At 42.2% G+C, this 26,881-nt stretch overlaps 1 protein-coding gene across 1 annotated transcript in view; it reads right to left on the bottom strand.

The window, feature by feature from the left end:
* NUDT3 (nudix hydrolase 3) overlaps positions 1-11,663 on the bottom strand; it is a 101,141-nt gene extending 89,478 nt beyond the window's left edge. Inside the window, exon 1 of the mRNA XM_081140947.1 lies at positions 11,125-11,663. Coding sequence (XP_080997073.1) covers positions 11,125-11,223 — 99 coding nt within the window. The 5' untranslated portion in view covers positions 11,224-11,663. The remainder of the gene's footprint in view (positions 1-11,124) is intronic.
* Positions 11,664-26,881: the final 15,218 nt, after the last annotated feature.

Raw genomic sequence — 26,881 nt, forward strand, 5'->3', positions numbered from 1 at the left:
CTTTTTGAAAGAAAAATCACTCATAAATTCTTGGAATAAGGATGATCCCAAGCTAGCTCCTTATTAAATAGTTGAACTTATTTACCAATAAAATCTGTAAGTTTTGTCTTATTATTATTATTAAAGGCAGTCTACCAAAACTGCAAAACCTCCTGGGAAGCAATCAGCACCCCAGTGATAGGTGGAAAAGATGAGTCAGGGCTCAGCACATTTAGTAAATGACTGAATCTAAGTAGCAACCAATTCTGCAAAGAGAAACAAATGAAAACATTAAATATTCAAAGTTCCAATTATTTAAAATATATTAGTTCAAGTTACACACATATAAAAAGTGTTTTTAGTGCTCCCTTTGGCAGCACATATATTAAAATTGGAACGATACAGAGATTAGCATGACCCCTGCACAAGGATGACACGCTAATTCATGAAATGATCCATAAAAAATAAAGTTTTAGAAAAGCACATAACTTCTCTTAGAACATATTTTATTAGGATTCCTAAATATTCAAAGAAAAATCACTATTCTACCTACCTCCTTTTAATAGAAGTAGAAATGTGATAGACATTTAGACAGACATGAGCAGAGCAAGGACGATGGACCAGGTACAGAAGGTCATCAGGGTGGAACGCCCAGGATGCCTAGCAAAGGACAACAGCAGGGTGGGACCTCACCCCCAGGGTAGGCTTTGCTCCACTAGCGTATCACTGGTCATGTGGTTTGGACCCCCTGACCTTCCCTCCCTAGAGATAATATCTAGGCCTCAGTTATATTTCAGCCCAGAAAAACAAAACCAGCCAAAGGACCAGCTGCACTGGATAATGAAACCTCGCCCAGGCGCTAATCAATCAATCAATCAGTGGAGACCACAACCCTGAAAGGACACACCAGGAAAGCTGCTGAATATTATAATGAGATCTTTCCCTGGGACCCCCTAAGATAAAACCATTAGGACAGTGGACTCAGCACTCTCCCTCCTAGGAGCACTCCCAAGCCTTTCCCTTTCCCTTCCTCCTCCCACTCATCCTCCCCCCAAGGCACCTTAGCATTCATTAGCTGCCTCACTCCCAAGCCCCAAAGGCCCTTCCTTTGCCTCTATAACTTGCTTCCTAAGCCCATTTCTTCTAGGAATTACTTCCCCTACCTCTGTAATTTTACCAAATAAATGTTCTCTTGCCGTTTGGGTCTTGGTTCTGAATTTTTTCCCAGGGGGACCCAAGTACCGATGTTGCTGAACCCTAGTCCAGTCTGACCCCACCCCACGGGACTAACACCTGGTGCCATTCTCGCTGCCTACAACAGAAGCACGGTATGTCTGAGTTCATATCCATTTCTGTTCAACATTGCCAAGCTGCTCTTATAAAGCATATCGGAAAAGTGTTAAAAAACTGATTCACGGCAAAGATTTCCCAAGCAGTTCTTTAAAAGGACTTTACTGTTTCATGAATAAAGAGATCTATTAACTTTATGCAAAGAAAGTCTGTTTAAGGGATCATTTATTTTCTGTTTATAATACTCTTGTCTTCTCTTTATAACAGTTTGTTTCTACTTGCTTTAAATTTAAATTTTTATTTTGTAATAATTTTTATATGGAGTAGAAGAAACTCACTATCTCCTTTCAGAATTGCTCACAAAATACACCAACATAAGATCTTGTTTTATGACACTCGAGTTTTTTAGTTTTCCATTTTGGAAATGAGTTTAAAAGCATCCTAAACTAAGAGTTTTTTAAAATCACACAAAAGGCACAATCTTACCGTTTCAGAAACATCACCAGATTTGCAGCAACAGTCCATTTTTAATTAACTGCACTAAGAACACAGCAGCAGCACAAACTTTTTAAATGATAAAAATGTCAAAAAAGGGAAAGGAAAAAAACCCACTGATTTGAATACAGGTGTATCATTCTAGTAATTTTTTTTTTTTTTCTGTTTCAGATTAAATCAGGAGGTTGCACTGTGATCGTCTTTTTCAGCCAAGTTTTCCCATACCCAGCTCTGACATTTGGGGGGGACACTGGTAGTAAGAGACAGAAGTTTATTTTAAGGCACGGTTTGCCTCAGGAGGTGATGAAAAGCCACAATCCCACTCAAAATTTTACCTGCCCCCATTCCACAGCTGGGTGCAAAGGCATATGGATGGATAAAGTAAACAGCTTCCTACCAGGTTTAGGCACATACAGTACCTTGAAAAGGAAGGTACTTTGGCTTAAAAGGTCGACTCTGAGTAGCTTAAACAATGAGACCTGTTAGTAATCTGCAAACCCAGTCTGACCTAGACAACTGCTGAGTGCTTTCCAGCGGCTTGAAGGCCACTTAGGCAAGTAGCCTCCACACCACAGCACTCTCCTGACACAAAGTCCACTACCAACAAATTTTCAGCCTCACAATAGTTGATCCCCCCCACACAACCCCCCCGCTGTATTCCCAGCAATTCCCCACTCTAGAGGATCCCCGGTACTTAAGGTAACCAAACTTCAGCAAAACTAGGTAAGCGTTGAAAAACCATAGGTACTTAAGTGGCCCAGTTCAAATACATTTCTAGGAAATACTGGCATACCTTCGTTCTATTAAACAAAAAATGTCTCCAATCTTTTACTAGCAATGCACGGCAGTACTGACTTTTAAAAGCTAACTACCTGGTAGTTACACATACACACACTCTCTCTCTGAAAGAGGAGTAGAGGAGTCTAGGAATTGGGTGGCTAGGGAAGCCGTGTGGGAAGGTGATTTACCTTTCACCCTTTGTATCTTTTGAATTTTAAATTGTATGCATATATTACCTACTCAAACTGTTTTTCTGACTAAACTACCCTAAGAGAGTGTAAAGAAACTTTAGGATCTTTACTTTGGGTCCTTTTAGGCTTATCTCTTTAAAAGATCACAGTACTTTCTTTTATTCCCACCTGTACATTAAACTGCCTTTTCTAATGAATGCTCACCATCCCACTACTCACCTCTACCCCTTACATTCAGAGGAAAGAAGGTGGCTTCATGAAATGTTACTGGTTTGTCTGCTGGCTTGCTTTAAGTGACAGAAGCAGGACAGACTAAAGGAGAATCAGGAAAACCATTAGGGTAACAAGACCCCATAGGATCTGGTTCCCTCCCACCCCTCAAACGGTTCCTACCCCCTCCCTGACTCTGCCCTCCAGCTACACTGACCTGCTTCCTGTTTTTCCTTCTAGCCAAGCTCATTCCCTACTTGGGGCCTCTGTAATTGCTCTTCCTCAGCCTTGTCATTCAGGGATCACCCAATCAAAAATTGCCAAGCCCCCGCCCCCAGTCGTATCACACACTTATTTCCGCCCAGCACCCACTGCTGCCTAAAATCATCAAGTTCACTGGTATTTTTGCTCATTTACTGTCTCCCTGCATTCCTATCGAATGCTCCACAAGAGTGAGGGCTTCCATTCTGCCTTGATCACCACTGTGTCTCCAGAACAATGTACGGCAAGAAAGTAGTCACTCAATACAAGTTTGCAGGAGGAGTAAATGAATGAATAGAAGAATGAACATTCTGTCCTATTCAAAGGGTGTCAGAAAGCAAAGGCTTCAGGAAGGCTGGGAAAAAGACACAAACATTCTTGAGCAGCTTCCATGTGAATGTAGGGCAGAAATTCTGAAAATGTATTCAAGAAAGTTTTATTGGGCCTGGGCGGGCGTGGCTCAGCGGTTGAGCATCGACCTAGGATCCAGGCGATCGGGGTTCGATTCCCGATCAGGGCACATGCCCGGGTTGCGGGCTCCATCCCCAATGACTCTCTCATCATTGATGTTTCTGTCTGTCTCTCTCTGAAATCAATAAAGATATATTAAAAAAAAAAAGTTTTATTGGGTGTTGAGAGGATTTCATTCAGAAAGTTGACTTCAGGTGTGTATGTTTTATTACTAAATTTTAACTTTGAGAACTTTATCTCCAAATTCAATTCCTTATTTTTCTTTTACTCAACATATTATCTTTTTTGCCTATAATAGTTCCTTTGTTCTGTTTCAGATATTAACCACATAAATTAAATGCTTCAAGACTCAGCACCCACAAACTTTACATCATGTTTCTTCCCTTTTGGCCTAGATCAAGAAAAAAATGATGATGACAGTCAATTTTTATGACCATCTCTATCAACCTTCATCTCCAAAATAACCAGGCTAATATTAACTAGAATCCAGACTTGACATATATTGTAGGCTATGAACCACTTTGGACAATTCATTAAAACAATATCCACTACGTACTTGACTGTAGTTTGTTGATGTATTTATTTACTTATTAAGAAAGGTTCCAGCCTATCAGCAAAATGAAAATCCTCTTCCCTAAGGTACTGTACCATTAGGGTTGGAGATAAATACATCATATTAACCACCTGACACAAGTCCTGCTAGATAGCACAGACTTTCAAGTTCAACATCTAAAAGAAATCCAAAGTGTCCTGTCATAGGATGATCCAATTAGATCCAGAAAAGATTTGCAACCAAATAAACGTATACTCCTGTTGCAATGATACTCAAGATCATTAGACACCGTCACTAAGACACTAGAAATACAGAAAGAGCTGGGAGACTTCTCTGAAACATATTTATCGACACATTATTGGTATACACTGATATCTGGTGTATTCTGGCTACTTTCAGTTCCTCCTCTAGACTGTAAAGCTTCTTAAAAGCAAGGACTACGTGCTCATTCATTCACTCATTCACACAGCGAACAAATAACACTGAGCATCTACTAAGTCCTAAGTACTGATGACACAGGAGCGAATAAAACAGACAAAACAGACAAAAATTTCTATCCTCGTGGATCAGCCTGCCTTCTAGGGAGAGGAAGCAGGCAATAAATACATGGTGTCTGTTGCTGACATGTGCCACCAAGGAAAAAAGCATAAGACATACAGTGACAATGAACTGGTACTACTTTACATAGGCTGATCGTTAATGACCTGTCTGATAAGGTGAAAATCAGGCAAAGCCCTGAAGTGAGGGGCGATCCATGCAGGTAATAGGGAGAAAACAGCACAGAGGCCAGTATGACTGGGAGAGAGGGGTAAGAGGGAGAGGGTGAGAGATGAGTTCAGAGCCATGGCAGGAGACCAGACCATCCAGAGCATTACAGATCTCAGTTAAGACTGGACTTACTGAGACAGAACACCGCTGGAGCAGAGTGACATGATCTGACTTCCGCGTGTGAAGAATCACTCCAGCAGCTGTGCTGGAGGATGAGAGGAGTACGGCAGAAGCAGGGAGACCAGTGGGGAAGACATGGCAATAGCCCAGGAGAGAGGAAATAACGAGTTAGGCTAGAACAGCACAGTGGAGCCTCAGAGATAAGGTTATTCAGGACTTGCTGTCAGATGAGGTGTGGGCATGAGAAAGGAAGAAGTCACTCCAAGGTTTCTAACCTGAGCAACTGGTAGCATGAGATTTCATTTACTGAGAGAGGAATAACTGTGGGAGAAGTGGGCTTTTGTTGCTACTTGTTTTTTGGAGGATGGAAACAAGAATTCAGTCTGGGCATTTTAAGTTTGAGGTGCCTCTCAGATATCCAGATGGAAATATTAAGCAGACTGCAGGATATTCAAGTCTTGATTTCAGGAGAGAAGTCAGGGCTAAAAATAGACATATGAAAGTAATCGGTATAAATATGGTATTGAAAGATGGGACCGGATGAGATCACCTACTGTATAAGTGTGTGCTGGCGGGTCAAAGGCTGTGCCCTTGTGCACTGCAGTGAAAAGAAGTCAGGAAATGAGGATTACAACATTGAGGAGCAACCAAAAAGAGAGCGAGGAACTTAAGAAATGCGCTAGAAGCAAGATGAAGAAAGTGTTTCAAGAAGAAAAGAATCACCAGGTAACACAGGATTGAGAATTGGCCCCTGGGTTTAGTAACTTGTAGGTTATCTTGAATAGTGGCTTCAGCAGAATCAGAGAAGAGTGACATCAAGAGAAAACGAGAAGAGAAGTAGGAGACAACCAAGTACAGAAATGTTTTGCTGTGAAAAGAAAGAGAAAAAAGGATGGTAGCTGGAGGGAATCTGGGATCAAGGGAGCATTTTTTAGAAGATGGTAAATACTTCCCTGGCCAGTTTGCTGTGGTCAGAGTTGGCCTGCAGACTGAAGGGTCCTGGGTTTGATTCCAACCAAGGGCATGTACCTTGGTTGCAATCCCCACCCTGGGGCACACTGAGGAGGCAACCAACTGACGTCTCTCTCTCACATCAATGTTTCTCTCTCCCCTCTTGAGAGCCTGGGGGATGGTGCGGCCTACAGTGAGTCCCTCCAGCTGCTCCTCTGTGGCATTTTTACTGACAAACACTCAGGGCACTAGATTCTCTGCCCACTGAGGATATTCAATGTCAGTCATCTTCCCATCCAACCTAGTGAGCTCAAGGATCTGAGAAAATGAGATGCAGCAGCCCCTTGCCACGAGATGCAGGACTCCTGATCGAATAGCTAAACAAACCCAACCCCCCTAAGGACGCTTGTCCTTTCTTTCTAAAAACAGTTTTAATGCACAGGAAAATCTAACTGAGATAATCCTATCAGTACCGCCCCCCCCCCCGCCCCCCCAGGTAGAAACAGACCCTTTAGGACCAGTTTTAACTTTCCCAGGTACTGTGATGACATCTGGTATATAGTCTGTATCACTGACCTTTCTAAGTGAGTATTTCACTCTGCTAGATATTTCAACTGTTTAAAATGCCTCGCTCTACCCTAGGAAGGGTACAGAGTACAGGCAAGCCCACTCCTAGCGTCTCTCACTTCCCGTCACCAAAAAGGCTCCAAAAATGAAAGAAGTGGGGGAAGAGGGGAAAAAATCTCCCTGGAAGTGCTTTAGGAGGGCCAAAGTTGAATAATATGACAAAGATGAATGTCATATAACCAATCCAGTGCAATAAAACCTTACTCAGAAAGTTTGTCTTCTATACTGTTTGTGATAAAATATTAATTGGAAGATATAACAGATTAAAAACATAAATGTAGCCCAGCCGGTGTGTTCCTCCCTCTGAAATCAATAAAAACATATTATATATGTATGCATGTACATACATACATATATATACGCACACACCTATATCCCTGGCCGGTGTGGCTCAGTTGATTGGGCGTCGTCCCATGCACCAAAAGGTTGCTGGTTTAATTCCCCGTGAAGGCACATGCCTGGGTTGCTGCCTCAATCCCCAGTTGGGACATGTACAGGAGGCAACTACCAATGTTTCTCTCTCACATCAATGTTTCGCTCTCTCTTCTTTCCTCTCTCTAAAAATCAATTAAAAAAACATATCCTTGAGGATTAAAATATGTATTACATAAATGTATATTTATTTGCCAATATTTGTTTGTAGGTCCAAGATTTTGTCGAGTGTGTGTCTACTGTTGAATTGCAAGTTGTCTTTATTTCATATGCCACACCCATTGTGCATGACCTACGTTTTCAATATATATAAACAAAAACCTGAAAACAGTCATGAAGTGATTATGCGCAGAGTCCTTCTAGACTACTCCCTCCCCATCTTTTTCAGTTTGTTTATCCATATAATTGAGCAGTAATTTCTTTTAGTGACTTGAAATAATTGAATCATTCCAAAGCATTTGAAATGCTCACAAAACCATTCTTTTTTAATTCAAATTTCACTGGCTTATGTCAAATCTAATTACACTAGATAATTACAATAACAAGTTCCATGAACATGAACAGATACAGAAATAAATACAAATGATTCTTGCCCTGGCCAGTGTTGCTCGTTGGTTAGAGCCAGCCCACTGACCAAAGGGTCATCAGTTCAATTCCCAGTCAAAGGCACCTACCTGGGTTGTAGGTTTGATCCCTGGCCCCCGTCAGCATGTGCAGGAGTCAACCAATCGATGTGTCTCTGTCCCACTGATGTTTCTCTCTCTCTCTCTCCCCTTCCTTCCCTTCCACTCTCTCTAAAAATCAATGGAAAAAAATATCCTCAGGTAAGGATTAACAAAAAAATAAAATATAAAAAAATACAACTCACTCTTTATAAGCACAGACCACATGGTCAAGATATATCAGACACATAACTCACACAGTAACAGCAAGTGTTCAGTGCACCACGTTGGTTAAAGCGTAAGCTGGTTAAGAAAATGTTCACTGTACATCAGGTTCAAAGTATTGTAATAAATGTTAGTTATCATGAACACCTCGATCTTAAATGTCAATCACAATTAGTAAAACTTGTAAGTGGGGAAATTTTCCTGCAGTGGATTTCTTGTTTATCAACAGGAAAAGCAGCCAAAGGTTTGAAGGAAAGGAAGTTTGTTTTCATCATGTTGTTGGGTCTGTTTGCTCTTCTGTCTCTGCCACTAGACTCTAAGCTCCCTGCATGTCTGTCGCCTTTGTAATTGTATCACAGAACCTGACACTCAACAATCTTGCTTGGTAAACTTGCTGAATACATTCACACATCCTGAAATACTGGATCAGTATTTCAGCGGGCCTATAAATAAATTTTCTAGGGCTGAAAAAACAGAATGTTAGAAGGTTTGATTCATGGTCTATTATTTGCTAATATTTTCCATCTCTTTTTCATTACACTGTATGTATGTTTCCTGACACTGGTTAATTAAATTCATAAATCAGGGTCCTATTTATACTTACATTACTACTGTATTAATGCTAATAGTATTCTGCAAACTACTCTTTTTCTTATTTTTTTATTTACTGATTTGAGAAAGAGTGAAAAACATCGATTCATTGTTCCACCCATTTATGCTGCATTCACTGGTTGACCCTTCGATGTGCCTGCCCAGGGATAAATCCCGCAACCTTGGCTTGTATGGTCGACACTCTAACCAACTGAGCTAACCGGCCGGCGCTAAACTATTCTATCTTGATTAAAGTCATTAGTGCCCATTAAAAAATAAAATTGGGTTGAATGTCGTATCAAATTGGAAGTTCACATTCCCACAATGTGGCAGCTAATACTTCCAGTTTCTAGTACTTCTACTGAGAACATAAAAGTTCTCCTGGAACTAACAAATTCTTCCTATCCAACACAATTATATAATCTGAAAGTTGAGCAGCACTCTAGAGATTATTTCTGGCCCAAAATCTCTCCCAATTAAGGGATCCCGTAAAAAAATTCTCAATATTTTGGGGGCAGGAAGGGATGTTTATCCCACATTACAGAATGTTGCACCTATAGCAGGCTCTTCATACACACTTGTTTAATTGAACTGAACAAGTCTAAAATGGGCCCATTTCATTAATCTTCTTGTTCGTCCTAGCTTTAGCTGCAACATCCACCGAATCTGTAATTAAAGATTTGCATGAATCTTCTGCTCATTAGCCAATGTTCAAAAAGAAATTCAGTAGAACAAAAAGATTTAAAAAAAAAGAAATTCATTAACCTCCATGATCAGTCAAATCTATTACCATTAATGCTACTAATATCAGTAAATAACAAAACTTTTAACAGAAAACAGAAAATGAAATCTTTGTTCGCTTACGATCTATAAAGGATTTCTAGTGTATCCAAAATGCTCACATGTTTTCAGTTTCTAGTATGACTTTTTTAAACAGTCTTGCATCGTTCATAAACTGAATCATATACCCTTCTACTTATAATTGGGGTACTCAGACTTAACCATAGTAGTGAAACATGTTATTATGCTAATTAGTTTTCCATTCAGTTAACAGCCTGTGATCCCATATGATTTCCCATAATATGATATCAATAATGAAGAGAACAAAGCCTTTGGAGCAGTAAACACCACCAGTAATTTTACTTTACTCAAGTATGTATTCCAAAACAGTACATAATTTACAGCATGGCCCTGCTTAGCACTCCTATTACAATGAATCTGTTTGGGAGATTTTTACAACACATGCTAGGACACAAAGTATAAATTTCCAAATCCATTTCCTTCTGTTTTGCTGAAAGGGAACACACACGTTCCGGCAACATGACAATTAGTGTGGGGGTTTTTTTCAGGCAATAATTTAAATTCCCACTTCCTCCTAAATATCTCTGGACACACACTCCTGCCAATCCATCTGTCTCTTTCATCACAGCTTCTTTTCAAAACTACCGGGTCAAGTTCCTTTCCCCCCATTTCAACGCGATGCACTGTATCCACCATAGCCCACTGCTGAATGCTAGACTATAACATATTGAATTTCACTGTCCTTCATTGTTTCCAGTTTAACTGCCATTTTACCACCATGCACAGGAGAAATGCATTCCCACAGGCATCTTATGAATTTCCAAAGCGCTATTCTTTGCGGATTTGTGAAACACGTTCTTTTTCTGAATTCCCTTTATCACCACAGAAACGGCTTTGCAGGCTGAGATTCCTTTTTTTTTTTTTTCTTTTAGAACCCTGTGCAAAAAGAAACTGATTCAAAGCATTTCTGTGTTGCTAGCAAATTTAATCCCAGGGGCCTTGACATAGAGCGGCAGAGGAATGTAAGGGCAAAGATCTTAAATATCGCATTTGGCCTTCCCAATTAAAATAAAAAATTTTCAACCCTCAAAAGATTATCTTATCAAACATCCTTTCTTCTCAGGTTACACCAAAAGGGCCACCGAGCGCATTATAAACAATTGGCTTTGGCTTTTGCACATCGCCAAGTCTTCGCGAGACCCTCGGCCCCCGCTCACAGACACACACAATTTCCTGGCCAACCCCTAACCTGCCAAACGAGTGGACTGTTTCTCGGCCACAAAGGGGCGGCCTGCGCCTCGTGCACGGCGGCCTCTGCACACATGTGCTGGGCTGACAAGTGTGGAACAGCCCTTCCCGGATCCCAAGCTGGAGGCCTGGACCGAAAACCACACACTCTTCCCCGGCCACTGCCTTCTCCCCGCGGCCACTCTCCCCAGTGACAGGCGGCCGGCCCCGAAGCGCCCCGGCCGCAGGCTGGCATCCCCCGGCGCCCGGCCCGCGCCGAATGGCCACGCTTGCACCCACTTCCCCTCCACCCACCATCCTTTTTCCTTCCCCCTCTTCTCCGCCTCAGGAAATTCCGTCGGAACTTCATTCGGGTCGAGCCGAGCAGTCCTGCCCGGAGCGCGGGCGCTCGGTCCCCCGACGGCCGCGCCCCCCGCGCCTCGGCCGGAGGCGGCCGCCAACCCCGGCGACCCCCCGGCCGGCGCCTCACCTCCTCCTCGCTCTCGCTGCGGAAACACAGGCACGCGGCCCGCTTCTTGTAGCCGTCGCCGTCATAGGTACGGGTCTGGTTCGACTTGAGCTTCATCATCCTCCGGGCCCGGTGGGGGTGCGGTGCGGGTCGCGGGAGTAGAGGGTGGGGAGCCCGCTCCAGACGGCCGCGCGCGCGCGCGCCCCCGACTCCGCCAAGGGAAGCAGGGAGGGGGAGCTGCTCCTCCGCTACACGGCTCCACCGCTGGCGCGCCGCGGCCTCCTCATTCCCCTCGTCCCAGGCCCCGCACCGCCGCCGCCGTCACGGCTGTCGTCCCTGCTGCCGCCACGGCCGCCGCCCCCTCCGCTGCCGCCACCCCCGACGACAACCACGCCGCCATCTTGGGCGCGCTGCGTCAGCGGCGTAAGGCCGCGCCGGCCTGCGGGACGGCCACGCGCTCGCAGCGCAGGCCGCGTTCGGGAATCGCGCCCTCCCAGTGCGCGCGGCGTAAACGAGCGTCTGCGAGGAGAGGGCCGCGCGGCTCGAGGGGCCCCTACGCCGGGAGCGTAGGGGTGGGGTTGGCGGGGCGCGCGCCGCGAGGGCCGCGGGAGGAAGGGCTGTAGGAGCGGGGCCAGGGAACGGCCGGAGTGGCGACGCCGCTCTCCAGCCTTGCGGCTCTGCGGAGGGGGAAGCGGGGAACTTGCCCAAGGTCACGCCGCGGCCGAAGATGACTCAAGGTCAGGCCGCCCGGGCCTTGACCCTGCCCGTCCGTCTGGGAGGGGCGAGGGGCAGGGTCTGGGGGAAAGCGGGATGCAGTGAGACGCAGGGACCGTGCAGCCGGCGATGCTGGGATTCGGGGCTGCGCCGTGCGGGGGGACGGAGGGCATGTTGGCGGGCCGGCACGGTGCGCTGACCTCCAGAAGCCCTGCCGGCTGGGGCGTGCAGCCCATTTAGAAAGAACAGATGTTTATCCTGCGATCCTTTATTTGTGCAATAAAGCAAATGCTTCCTCTTAAGGTAAACACGAGGGCCAGAAAGGAAGATACGTGTGTGTGCGCCCACATAATGCAAATCATAAGGCATCGTCGCTTCTGGCAATAAGAGGAGTATGTGTTGTGGATGTCAGATTCTCCAGGGAAAGATACAGGGCCAGACACTCGAGCTGGATAAGACCTGTGAGTGTGGTTAGCAGCAGCCCAGATCTCCGATGCCCTAAACATGTTGAAAATCCTGTGTAGGAGGTGTCTGTGAATTGCTTATTGCCCCCCCTCCTTTTTTATTAAAGTAAGTATGTTATCTTTTTTTCTTTAAATATATCTTTATTGGTTTCAGAGGAAGGAAGAGGGAGAGAGAGTTGAAACATCAATGATGAGAGAGTTGTCATTGATCAGCTGCCTCCTGCATGCCCCCGACTGGGGATGGAGCCCTCAGCTTGGGTATGTGCCCTGACTGGAATGGAACCATGATCTCCTGGATCCCGGGTCGATGCGCAACCGCTGAGCCACACCCAGCTGAGCGCTTATTACCCTTTTTGAATTTGCTTGTATTTAGCGTGGTGAAAAAAGATCAGGATTTGAAACCAAACAAACCTAGGTTGGAGTCTCAATTATATCATTTATTTCCCTCTGTAAAATAGAGATAATAAACCTACTTGGCGCCTGGCACACAGTAGGCACTCAGTATATTGCAACTAATAATTGACATTTCACACAACCTTTGCCACAGAAGATGTGGAATTTTAGTTAATTTTGGTCAGTCCTCATAACAGAATTCCCTAAATCTTGGTCATTTTGGTTGTCTTTCTAGCTTAAACTCTGCCAGTATGTCTCTAATTTGAAAAAAAAAGAAGAAAACCTGGAAGTTCTGATTGCAGAAATACTATAACATGCACATTGTCAAAAATTTGAAAAATACAAAGGGCCTAAAAATACTAAATTATGGATATCTTTGAGCACCTACTGTAGAACTCTCTGTCCTACTTTTTTTTCTGGTCTTACCTCCATGAAGTTAAGTTATTTTTAAATACCATTTCTAATTACCACCTAATAGTCCATCATAGAGATGTACCATCAGTTATATTCCCATTTACCATTGTTAGAAGCTTAGGTTGTTATATCCTTGCTATTTCTTTAGAACAGCAATGAACATCCCTGTACATAAATCCTTGTCCACATCTCAAATAGTTCAAGAGAAATTTCCAGAGGCAGATCCAGGAGGTAGGAACGTATTTGTGGCTTTTGCCCCGAGTTGCCAAAGCACAGAAGAGCTGTAGGAGTACAATCATACCGGCAGCTAGAGCTGCCACTTTGTTAAAAGTTGAGAACAGGATTGCAAAAGGCACTGCAGGTTCAGTACACAAGAGCAAAACTAATAAGTTAGATTGTAAACTCCTTGAGAGCAGTCTTGTGTCATTTACCTTTGTATCCCCATCTGCTAGCACAAGGCTTTGTCCAAAATAAGAATTCGGTAAATGTTGATTGAATAGGTAGATGGAGATTTTTTTGTTGATTTCTAATTCCTTCCCCAGCTTTCATGGGCCTATTTAGTTGCAAGAGCCCAAACGTCCACTCCCAGATCCCTTGTCTTAGTAGTAATAATAATTACATTCTGTTGTTCAGGAAACATGAGAAGGGATCCCAACCTTTCCAGAAAGACAATGGGTAAATATTAGATTTAAATTGATTAAAACATTATACAGTAGTCCCCCCTTATCCATGGTTTTGCTTTCCACAGTCTCAGTTACCTACAGTCAACTGTGTTCTAAAACTATTAAATGGAAAGCCCAGAAATAAATTCATAAGTTTTAAGTCGCGTGCCTTCAGAATGTGCATCATCCCTTCGTCCAGCATCTCCGCACTGTATTTACTGTCCTGTTAGTCACTTAGTAGCTGCCTGGGTTATCAGATCAACTCCTGGCATCGTAATGCTTATGTTCAAATAACTCTTCTTTTACTCAATAATGGTCCCAAAGCACAAGAGGACAGTAGGTCCTCAAACAACATCCTTTCTTTGTAACATTGCTGATGTGCCAAAGGAACTTAACTCGTTTCTATCAATTAGCCTATGGTAAAATTGGCTTTGTTATGTGTTGTTTCACTTAAAGTCACAGAACCTGTGGACAACTTTAAGGAAGGACTTACTGTAGTGATCCTGGCAATTCAGATATGTCAAAGAGAAGCCATAAAGTGCTTCCTTTAACTAAAAAAGTATATATGTACCGTATGGGAAAAAACAGTATATAGAGTTTGGTACCCACAGTTTCAGGCACCCACTGGGGGTCTTGAAGTTTATTCCCCACGGATAAGAGGGGACTCCTGTACTTATTACCATATTATCCCATTTTAATACCACTTTAAAAGTCCTATAAGAAAAACTAATATGTAAAATGGTTCCTGTGTCCTTATGACCACAGCAAAGACTAAGGTATCTGTTCAGTTGCCTAAGCCAGAAACATGGGAGGCATTGTTACATCTCTTACCTTCTATCTGTTGATAATACAACTCCATTGCTTCTGTGTCCTTGACATTAATCCCAGCCCCTTCCCTCCTTGCCCTCTGCCATTACTTCAGTAGGATTCTTCCTCTTGCTTCTTCTCTGCTCCCATCCAGAGCTTCATTTAGCCCCTTCCACCCACAGCAGCCAGAGGAATCCTTCCCAAATGCAGATCTGAGTAAGTCATGGCCTTGGTTAAAACCCTGCAGATGCTCCTTAGTGCTTTGAAGTTAAAATCCAAATTCTACCGGAAGATACAAGACTCTGCAGGAGCTGACCCCTGCCAACCTTACCCTTTAATGTAGTCATTCTGAATTACCTAGTTTCTTGAACCTCTGGACAACCTTCCAAGTCTTGAACACGCTTCCCTGTTGTCTGGAGGGCTCTTCTTCCAAGACCCTCACACACTCAATTGTCCATTCCCTCCATCCCTAAGAGAGGCCAAATTATATTTATCCTGCAAAACTCAGATTAAAAGTCACCTCCTGGAAGCCCTCCCTACCTGCCTCTATGCCTCCGATTGCCCTGGGTTTGTCCTGCTTTTATCACATTATTTGTCACATAGTGTTTCACTGTTTTCTTGCTGGTCTCACATTTCAGGCTTCTTGACAGCAAGGTCTGTGTCCCACTTATCCTTGCTTATTTCACTCAGCAGTTATCCCAGGGCCTGACATAGAACACATCTCAAGAAAAGTTTGTTAATGAAAGAACAGCTATTGCCCTTCCAGAACCTGATCATTAGTACAGAGTTCAATCACTTGCCCAGAATGGAATGAGACTTACTTGTCTATAGGGTCTATAGGAACACCGCCATATGATACATCTGACACCTGTCTTTTGAATGAAGATCACACAGCATTGTCCTGGCCCCACGTTTCAAAGATCATCTATAGTAAGTTTTTAGGGCCAATCCTGGGTAAAATGACAAATAAAATACAGAAAACTGATTTTCATAGGTTCCTTACTCGACCCTGCTCCCTTAACAGGCCTCTCACTCTTTCCACCTCCCCAGGACTACCTTGTCCCATCTATCAAGTTCCAGAAACACCTTCTCTGGTCTTTGCTTCTGAATTAGCTACCTATTTCTGCATAACAAATCTCCCCAAAACTTAGTGGCTTAAAAACATGATCATGGGGTAAGAATCCTAGAGTGGCTTGGCTGAGCAGTACTGGTTTGGTGTCTTTCATAAGGTTGCAATCAAGTGTTGGCTGGGGCTGCAGTCATCTGAGGGCTTGACTGGAGCTGGGGGATCCAATTCCAAGGGGCGCCCTCACAAGCCTGGCAGTTGGAAAGAGGCTCAGTACCCTTCCATGTGGACTTCTCCATGGGAATACTTGAGCATCCTCATGACATGGTGGCTGGATTCCTCCCAGAGCAAATGATATAAATTCCAAGGCTAGCCTGGCTGGTGTGGCTCAGTGGTTCAGCATCGACCCATGAACCATGAGGTCACCAGTTTGATTCCTGGTCAGGGCACATGCCCGGTTGCAGGCTTGATCCCCAGTAGGGGGCATGCAGGAGGCAGCCGATCAATATTTTTCTCTCATCTATGTTTCTATCTATCCCTCTCCTTTCCTCTTGCTCTAAAATCAATTTAAAAAAATTCCAAGACTAAACCTCAATGCCTTTTATGACCTAGCTTTGGAGGTCACACTTTATCAGTTCCACAGCTTTCTACTGATCACATAAGTCAGACTGACTTAATGTGGGAGGGGCCACACAAAGGCATGAATGCCAGAAGGCAGGGATCATTGGGAGCCATATTAGAAGCTACCTACCATACCTCTAGTAAAAGTTACCATTTGCAATAGCATAAAAAAATTTCAAAGTCTAGGGAGAAACGTAACAAAAATTGTGTAAGATCTATATATTGAAAACTACAAAATATTGCTGAGAGAAATTAAAAAAGACCTAAATAAATGAATGAATATATCATGTTCGTAGATTAGGAAACTCAATATTGAAAATAATCCATTCTCCCTAAAGTGATATATGGATTCAACACAATTCCTATAAAAATATCAGATTATTTGGAAGAAATAGGCATAATGATTTTAATATAGATGGAAATGAAAGGATATAGAATAGCTAAAAAAAAAATCCTAAAAAAGAAAAGAATTGGAAGATTTATGTTACCTAATTTCTTTTCTTTTTTTTTTAAATATACCTTTATTGATTTCAGAGAGAGGAAAGGAGAGGGAGAGAGAGAGAAACATCAATGATGAGAGAGTCATTGATCGGCTGCCTAGCCCGCAACCCGGGCATTTGCCCTGACTGGGTATAGAACCCCGATCGCCTGGATCGCAGGTCGATGTTCAACTGCTGAGCCACGCCCGGCTGGGCTATGTTACCTAATTTCAATACTCACTGTAAAGTGACAGTAATCGGCTCAGGCCAGGTAGCTCAGTTGGTTAGAACATTGTCTCGATATGCCAAGGTTGTGGGTTTGATTCCCCAGTCAGGGCACATACCACAGTCAACCAATGAATGCATAAATGAGTGCAATAACAAATTGATACCCCTCTCCCCCCTTCCTCTCTCTCTAAAATCAATAATTTTTTAAAAACTCATCTAGAGTGACAGTAATCAGGACAGTGGAATAATGGCGTACAGACAGACTAATAGATTAATGGAAGAGTGTAGAGAACCCAGAAATAGACCCAAACTTATATGATTAATTGGTTTTCAACAAAGGCATAAGAGCAATCTAATGGAAAAAAGACAGATGTTTCTTAAAATTACTTTATTGATTGATTTTAGAGAGAGAGGGAAACATCAATTTGTTGTTTCGCTTCTTTATGCATTCATTGACTGGCTTTTGTATGTGCCCTGACTGGGGATTGAACCCATATCCTTGTATATTGGGACAGTGCTCTAACCAACTGAGCTATCCAGCCAGGGCCAAGACAGACTTTTTAACAAATGGTGCTGGAATAAATACATATCCATATGGAAAGAAATGAACCACGACTCCTACCTCACACCATATGCAAAGATTAATTCAAGATGGATCATAGACATTAACATAAAAACAAAAACCCTAAAGACTTTTGTGGAAAATGTAATATACCTTCATGACTTAAAAGGTAGCTAGGTTACAAAACCAATAACCATAAAAGAAAATCAATAAATTTGACTTCATCAAAACTAAAAACTTGTGCTAATCAAAAGACACCATTACAAAAATTAATAGACAAGTCATAATGGGAAGAAAATATTGATAAAACATATAACTGACAGAGGACTAGTATCCAGGATATATAAGGAACTAGTACAACTCAATAATGAAAAGACAAATAACCTAATTTTAAACTGGGCAAAAGGCCTTTTCAACAAATGATGCTAGAAAAATTGGATATCCATTAGTGAAATAATGAACCTCAAACTTAGTCTCATATAAAAATCAACTCAAAGTAGATCGTGGATTTAAATATAAGACACAAACCTATAAAACTTAGGGAAAATCTTCAGATTTAGCATTAGACTTCTTACAAAAACATTAGAAAAAAATGATGTCAGATTTTACCAAAATTGCAATATTTTGCTCTGTGAAAGACCCTATAGGAAGATGAAAAGACAAGCTACCGACTAGAAGAAAATATTTTCAAATCACATATATGACAGGGAACTAGTATCTAGAATAAAGAATCTCAAAACACGACAGTCAAAACACAAAATCCTATTAGAAAATAGGCAAAAGACATGAACAGACATTTCACCAGAGGATATACACGTGGCAAATAAGCATATGAAAAGGTGTTCAGCAGCAAGGTAAAACCACAAGGAGATCTCCCTACACAGCCATAAGAATGACTAAAAGAAACAATAGGGCCCGGCCGGGCGTGGCTCAGCGGTTGAGCATCGACCTAGGATCCAGGCGATTGGGGTTCGATTCCCCGTCAGGGCACATGCCCGGGTTGCGGGCTCGATCCCCAATGACTCTCTCATCATTGGTGTTTCTATCTCTCTCTCCCTCTGCTGCCCTCTCTCTGAAGTCAATAAAGATATATAAAAAAATTTTTAAAAACCCACAGCAACAATAGGGCCTAGCATTAAGTGCTGGCAAAGATTCAGAGAAACTGGATCACTCATACATTGCTGTGGAAATGTAATATGGTACAGTCACTCTAAAGAACAGACCGGCAGTTTCTTAAAAAAAAATTAAACGTGCAACAACCGTACAACCCAGCAATTGTATTCCTGGCCATTTACTCCACAGAAATAAAGATTTGTTTACTCAAAAGCCTACTGCATGTAAATGTTTATAGCAGCTTTATGAGGGAGAGCTAGAAACCGGCCCCAGTCCAGGTGTCCTTCAGTGAGTGAATGGGTTAGCAAATTGTGGTGCGTCTATGCCATGGAGTATTACTCAGCAACGGAAAGGAACAAACTACTGAAACAAGAAACAATCTGAATGCATCTTTTGAGAATTATGCTGTGTGAAAAAAAGCTGATCCCAAAAGCTTACATACTGTATGATTCCATTTAACATCATTTGTGAAATAAAACTATAGGAATAGAGTACCAACTAGTGGTTGCCAGGGGTTAGGAGGCTACGGGTGGGATGGAAGTAGGTGTGGCTATAAAAGGGCACTATGAGGGAGCTTTATGGTGATGAAAACATCCTGTATATATTTAAAAAATATGTTCTTATTGATTTTTAGACAGAGGGGAAGGGAGAGGGATAGAGAGATAGAAATATCGATGGGAGAGAAACATCATCGGTCGGCTGCCTCCTACATGCCCCCTACTGGGGATCGAGCCTGCAACCCAGGCATGTGCCCTGACCACGACCTCTTGGGTCCTGGGTCGAAGCTCAACCACTGAGCCACACCAGCCAGACAATATTCTGTATCTTGACCATGTCAATATCAATATCCTGGTTGTGATATTGCTTTGTAAGATTTTATCTTCAGGCTATAGTTTTACAAGATGTTACCACTGAGAAACAGGGTAGAAGGCACACAAGCTCTCTTTCTATTATTTCTTACAACTGCATGCACATCTACAAATATCTCAAAATTAAAAGATTAATTTTTTGAGTGTTCAATTTAATTTTTTTCCAGCTTTGTGGAAGAGTAGTTGACACAAAAAAGTTTAATTTTTAAAAATTGGGCATGGAGGGGGAAAAATCCTAAGCAGTTAAAAAAGTAAATAAATAAAATCAAAATTGGGTAAAATATTTAACAGATTCTTCACAGAAAAAGATGTAAGGAATGGCCGATAAGCACCTTAAAACGTGTTCAACGTTGTTAGTCATCAGGGAAATGCAAATTAAAACCACATGCAATACACCAGAATGACTAAAGTTTAAAATAAAAAAATGTTGGAAGACCTACCACATCAGCTATTGGGAGAAGGTAAAGCGACTGTAACTGTCATACATTGTTGGCGGCAATTTAAAATGATACAACCGCTTGTGAAAGCTGCTTGACAACTTCTCAAAAAAGTTAAAAATATACCTATCCTATGACCCAACAATTCCACTTGTAGGTATTTACCCAAGGGAATTGAAAAGATATGTCGACGCAAAGCTTGTACAAGAATGTTCAGAGAGCCAGAGAGTCGGCAGCATCCCAGCTGACCGTCAGCACAGGGGGGATAAACAAGCTGTGGTCCAGCCGTGCAACACTAGCACTCAGCAGCCCGAAGTCGGCACTGCTGACACGCATGTATCAGCGTGAACGAATCTCAAAAACAGTATGCCGAACAAGAAACCTTGCACGAAAGAGCCATGCTTCATAAGTCCATTATGTGAAGTCCTAGAACGTGCAGAACTAACCTGCTTAGGGGCTGGAAAACGGTTGCTTTGTAAGCATGGAGGTTGGTGATTAACTGGAAAGAGGAATGAGAGATCTTCCCGGGACGATGGCAAAAGTCTACATTTTAATAGAAGTTTGGGTTACACAGGTGACACAGTGTCACAACACAGCGAAAGTACACTTAAGATCTGTGCATTTCATGTGTGTAAATAATATTGATCTATAAATTGATAATATCCATGCTGACGTATTTAGGGAGTAGAGTACCGTTGTCTACAATTTTTTTAAAAATATGTTTTTATTGATTTTTTTGAGAGAGAGAGAAACATCGATGTGAGATCGGCTGCCTCCTGCACGCACCACAACCCCTGCATGTGCTGGGACCGGGACTCGAACCAGCGACCTGTGGTGCATGGGGTGACACTCAACCAACTGAGCCACACCAGCTAGGACTAGTGTCTGCAATTTATTTGGACATGTATTTTAAAACTAAAATGCATTGCCCTGGCTGGTTCTGCTCAGTGGCTAGAGCGTGGCCCACGGACTGAAGGGTCCTGGCTCTACTCCGGCCAAGGGCACGTACCTCGGCTGCAGGCTCGATCCCTGGCCCTGGCTGGGGCGTGTGGGAGGCAACCAATCAATGTCTCTCCCATATCAATGTTTCTCTCTCCCTTCCACTCTCTCTGAAAAGCAATGGAAAAAATATTGTAGGGTGAGGATTAAAAGAAGAAAAAGAGAATGAATAGAGCCCAGCTGGCATGGCTCAGGGCATGGTCAGGGCACAGGCCCAGGTTGGGGCTTGAACCCCAGGAGGGGGCATGCAGGAGGCAGCCGATTAATGGCTCTTTCTCACCATTGATGTTTCTACCTCTCTCTCCCTCTTTCTGAGGTTAATAAAAACGTATTTTAAAAAATAAAAATATATATATTTTTAAAAAGAAAATAAATAGAGAAGCCTGGAAAACACATTATATACATGTATATACACACATGCACACATACATGCACACACCTACACACACGCACACATACATACATATACATACAAATGACTGGTATCCAAAATATATAAATTTACAAAAATCAACAATAAAAAAACAAAGAAAACATTTTTTAATGGAAAATATAATTGAACAGGTGCTTTCCAAAATAAGATTAAACATGCCCAACAAGCACATTAAAAAGTGCTTAAGATCATTAGTTCTTAGGTAACTGTAAATTAAGACTACAGTGAGATACAATTTCACACCCACTAGAATGAGTGAAGTCAAAAAGACTGACCTCAGCAAACACTGGCCACGACTGGAGCTGATGCAATGACTGTGTAGTGGTTGCTGTGCAGCGAAACAACCCCTCTGAAGAACTATTTGGAAAAAACTTGCACAAGGATATTTATGGCGCCTTGTTCACAACAGTCCCAAACCGAAAGAAGCCCCAACACCCATAGGAAAACGGATAAGCAATACTTTATTTGTGGGATAAATGGAATAAAACGGAATACTACTCAATAGGAATATAAAACAAAGTACTGATATAAGCAATAATACAGATAAAAGAGAGATGTTAGCCATAAAAAGTATATAGTATATAAAATCTAAATGCAGATCCAACTGATCTGTGGTGATGGAAGTCTGATCCTGGCTGTAGGAGGGCTGGGGAAGGAAATGGCTGGAAAAGTACAGGGGGAAATATTCTGGGGGGTGAAAATGTTTTTTCTCTTGTTTGGAGCAGTAGTTATACAGAAATATGCAACTGTCAAATATCTAAGATCTTACTAAATATCTAAGATCTGTGCATTTTATTGTATGGTCATTACATTTTAATTAAAAAGTCTAAAAATCAATCATTTTTAATATCCCAGCAGAAAACAATTAGAAAACAAAATTAAAATTAAATAATTCAATTTATAATACCATAAGAATATTTAGTAATATATTTAACAAAAGACTTTACACTAAAAATTATAAATCATTGTTGAGAGATATTGAAGAAGAGCTACATAAATGGAGAGCTATGCCAGGTTAGCGGATTAAAAGACTTGATAGTGCTAAGAAGCCGATTCTCCTCAAATTGGTGTATATTCAAAGCCATCCCAATCAAAATCATGGCAAGCTTTTTTTTTTTAGAAATGGACAACCTGATTCTAAAATTTACATAGAAACGTAAAAGACCAAGAATAGCCGAAAGAATCTTGAAAAAGAAAAAAGCTGGAGGACTTAACCTGACTTTAACACTTTAAAGCCAGAGTAATCAAGACTGTGATTTTGATCTTAGGATAGACATGAAATAATATAGGACAGAGTCCAGAAATCAACCTACTCTTGTACAATCTATGAATTTTTGACAACAGTGCTAAAGCCGATCAATGGGGAAAGGAAAATATTTTAACAAATAGTGATGGAACAACTGGATATTCTTTTGTTTGTTTGTTTGTTTTTTAATATATCTTTATTGATTACAGAGAGAGGAAAGGAGTGGGAGAGAGAGAGACAGAAACATCAATGATGAGAGTCATTGATCAGGCCCACAACCGGGCATGTGCCCTGATCGGGAATCGAACCCCGATCACCTGGATCCTAGGTTGATGCTCAACCGCTGAACCATGCCCGGCCGGGCCAGGATGGATATTCTTTTTTTTTTTTTTAAATATATCTTTATTGATTTCAGAGAGAGGAAAGGAGAAGGAGAGAGAGAGACAGAAACATCAATGATGAGAGAGTCATTGATTGAGCCCACAGCCGGGGCATGTGCCCTGACTGGGAATCGAACCCCGATCGCCTGGATCCTAGGTCGATGCTCAACCGCTGAGCCACACCCGGCTGGGCCAGGCTGGATATTCTTATTCATGTGAAAAATAATGAACCTTGACCCCTACCTTAAACTGTACATAAAAATTAATTTGAGATGAATCATAAACCTAAATGTAGAAGTTAAAACCATAAAGCATTTAGAAGAAATCATAAGAGAACATATTTGGACCTGGGGGTAGGCAAGGATTTCTTAGCAGGACCCAGAAAGAAGTTACAATTAAAAAATTTAAAAAAAGATAAATTAGACTTCATCAAAGTTGTAAAACTCTGCTCATCAAGATCCCTTTAAGAAAATGGATAATCAACTCCTATGTTCATAGCAGCATTATTTACAAGAGCTAAGATCTGGACACAGCCCAAGTGACCAGTAGATGAGTGGATAAAAAAGCTGTGGTAGCTCTGGCCAGTATGGTTCAGTGGTAGAGCATCCGCCCAAACACGAAAGGGTTTCAGGTTTGATTCCTGATCTAAGGCACATACCTGGGTTGCAGGGGCGGGTGCAGGAGGCAACCAATAGATGTGTCTTTTTCACATCGATGTTTCTCTCTCTCTTTCTCTCTCTCCCCCTCCCTTTCTTCCACTCGCTCTAAAAATGAATGGAAAAAAAATATTCTCAGGTAAGGATTAACAACAACAACAACAACAACAAAATTAAAAAAAAAAAAAAGCTCTGGTACATTTATTTACACAAGGAATACGATGCAGCTGTAAAAAAGAAGGATTTCTTACCCTTTGCGACATCATGGATGGACCTGGAGAATGTTATGCTGAGTGAAATAAGCCAGGCAGAGACAGACAAGTATCACATGATCTCACTTATAAATGGAATCTGATGAACATAATCAACTGATGAACAAAATAGGTCTAGAGGCATGGAATCATGGAAGAGACTGACATATCTCGGGTGGGGGTAGAGCAAGACAGGAAGAGATTAACCAAGGAACTTATATACATACATGCATAACAAATGGACACAGACAATAGTGTGGTGAACGCCTGGGGTGGGGCAGGGCTGGGAGGAGGGGGAAAAGGGGGAAAATTGGGGGACATCTGTAATACTGTCAACAACAACAACAAAATTACATGTATAAAACTAAAAAGAAAATGGATGATCAAGTCACAGACTAAAAAATATTCATAAAGCATATTACTGATGAAGGATTTGTAAAGACTTGGGCAAAGTAAATGAACAGATACTTCACAAAGGAAAATATACAAATGTCCAATAAGCACAAGAAAAACTGCTCGACACCACTGGTAATCAGTGAAATGCAAATTAAAAACAAACTACAAGAAGATAGCACACTACATCTCTATTAGAATGGCTACACTTAAGAACGACAGCATCAAATGCTGGTGAGGGTGTCTGTCGAGTAACGAACTCTCATACATTGCTGTTGAGAATATAAAATATTACAAACACTTTGGAGAATCGTTTGGCAATGTCTCATAAAGTTAAACATATATCTGCCTAATAACCAAGCAGTTCCACTCAGTGTGATAGGCAGAATAATAGCCTCCCAAAGATGTCCACATCATAAGTCCCAGAACCTGTGGATACATCACCTTACACGAGAAAAGGGACTTTGCCGGCGTGATTAAGTTAAGGATTTCAAGAAGGGGAACGTTATCCTGAAGGATCTCAGTGGGCCTAATGGAATCATAAGGCTCTTATAAGGGAAAGAGGGAGACGAGAGAGTCAGAGACAGAGAAAGAGATGTGATGTCAGAGCAGAGGTCAGAGAGAGAGATTTAAAAGCGCTACCCTGCTGGCTTTAAGTTGGAGAAAGAGGCCAAGAACAGAGCTTCTCCCCAAAGCTGCCAGAGGAACGCAGCCCTGCTGACCCATTTTGGATTTCCGAGCATTAGAACCGTAAGCTAGAAGTTTGGGTTGTTTTATGCCACTAAGCCTGTAATAATTTGTTATAGCAGCAATAGGAAACTAATACATGTAGAAAAAATGAACACGTGCCACAGAAGACTTCTATGAAATGTCCACAGTAGCTGTATTCACAACAGTCAAACAACACAGATGTCCGTCTGTGACAGTGGGTGGATTAGCTGGGAAGGGCCATGAGAGCATTTTATGGGAAAGTGAAGTGTTGCTGCATCTTGATGGGATGTCAGTGCCCTCCAGCCCAAAGCCAAGAATACACCTGTAGTTGAACAAGGTTGAGCTTTTGCTCCTTGCAACGAGGGAGAACACACACCGTGAAGAAACATGGAGTCTCAGTAAGGTGTTAAGAATGACTTATTTTAGCCCTGGCCGGTTTTCTCAGTGGTTAGAGCATCGGCCTGCAGACTGAAGGGGCCCAGGTTTGATTCCGGCCAAGGGCACGTACCTCAGTTGCAGGCTTGATCCCCGGCGGAGGTAACCAATCAAGGTGTCTCTCTCACATCAGTGTTTCTCTCTCTCTCTCTCTGAAAAGGAATGGGAAAATATCCTCAGATGAAGAAGCTGGGGAAAAAGGAGAATGACTTATTTAGGATTTGGTTTGTGTTGGGTGATTTTGGGGAGGTGTTAAGGAAGCAGGGCTTTGCTCTGAATTGGATGCTATCAGAAAGCACGCGATTATCTTAAAAAATCTTCCTTAGAAGGGGAGGAATGGACGTGGCTAAAGCTGTAACTGGTAGAGAAGCAGCAGTCAGGCATTAGCTGGGGGAGCGGGGTGTTTTATATTTTAGTGGTTTGCAGTGAATTTGTTTTTGTCTGTGCTTAGACAAGATTATGATGTGGTCTTGATTTTTGTCTACTTTATCAGAATCACAAAATGACTTTGCTCTGATGCTGGATGACATTGTTTATGTCTAACAGGAGAAGGACAGGCCTCACTGTGAGCACAGGCCAGCTTCAAACACGCCGAGGCCCGCTGTAAGGGTCAGGCAGTTCCTGGGTGTCGGACTGCTTTTCTCTTTCTCAGGTGTGTGAATTACATGGTTGTATCCATTCCTCAAAAGGGTGGAGTTAAGATTTGTATATTTCAATGTCAATTTTATCCAAAATGCCTGTATTAAAAAAATCAAAATGAATGAAGAAACTGTAGTACAGCCACACAATGCACTACTACACAAGAAATAGGAACAAATTACCGATACATGCAACATCATGGAAGAACCTCAAAACATGAGGCTGACCAAAGAAACCAGACACAAGCCCTGCTGGTGTGGCTCCGTTGGTTGGAGCATCATCCCATACACAGAAAGTGCGGGTTCGATTCCCATCCAGGCACATGCCTGGGTTGCGGGTTTGGTCCTGGTCTGGGTGCATGCGGGGGGCAACCGATCGATGTTTCTCTCTCACACGAATGTTTCTTTCTCTCTCCCTCCCTCTCTAAAATCAATCCATAAATAAAAAAGAAACTAGCCACAAAAGAAATCATACTGTATGGTTCCATTTATTCTGGAAAAGGCAAAATTATAGAGACCAAGAACAGTGGTTACCAGGGTACTATTGTCCAAAAAGCAGCAGCATGGGAACTTTTTTTTAAACAAATTTGTTTAAATTTAATTTTATTATTTTTTATTGATTTCAGAGAGGAAGGGAGAGGGAAAGAGAGAAAGAAACATTAATGATGAAAGAGAATCATTGATTGGCTGCCTCCTGCACGCCCCCTACTGGGGATGGAGCCCGAAACCCGGGCATGTGCCCTGACTGGGAATCGAACCCTGACCTCCTGGTTTATAGGTCAACACTCAACCACTGAGTCACACCAG

This window comes from Miniopterus schreibersii (assembly GCF_964146895.1).
Source record: "Miniopterus schreibersii genome assembly, chromosome: 6".
In the NCBI taxonomy this organism is placed as follows: domain Eukaryota; kingdom Metazoa; phylum Chordata; class Mammalia; order Chiroptera; family Miniopteridae; genus Miniopterus; species Miniopterus schreibersii.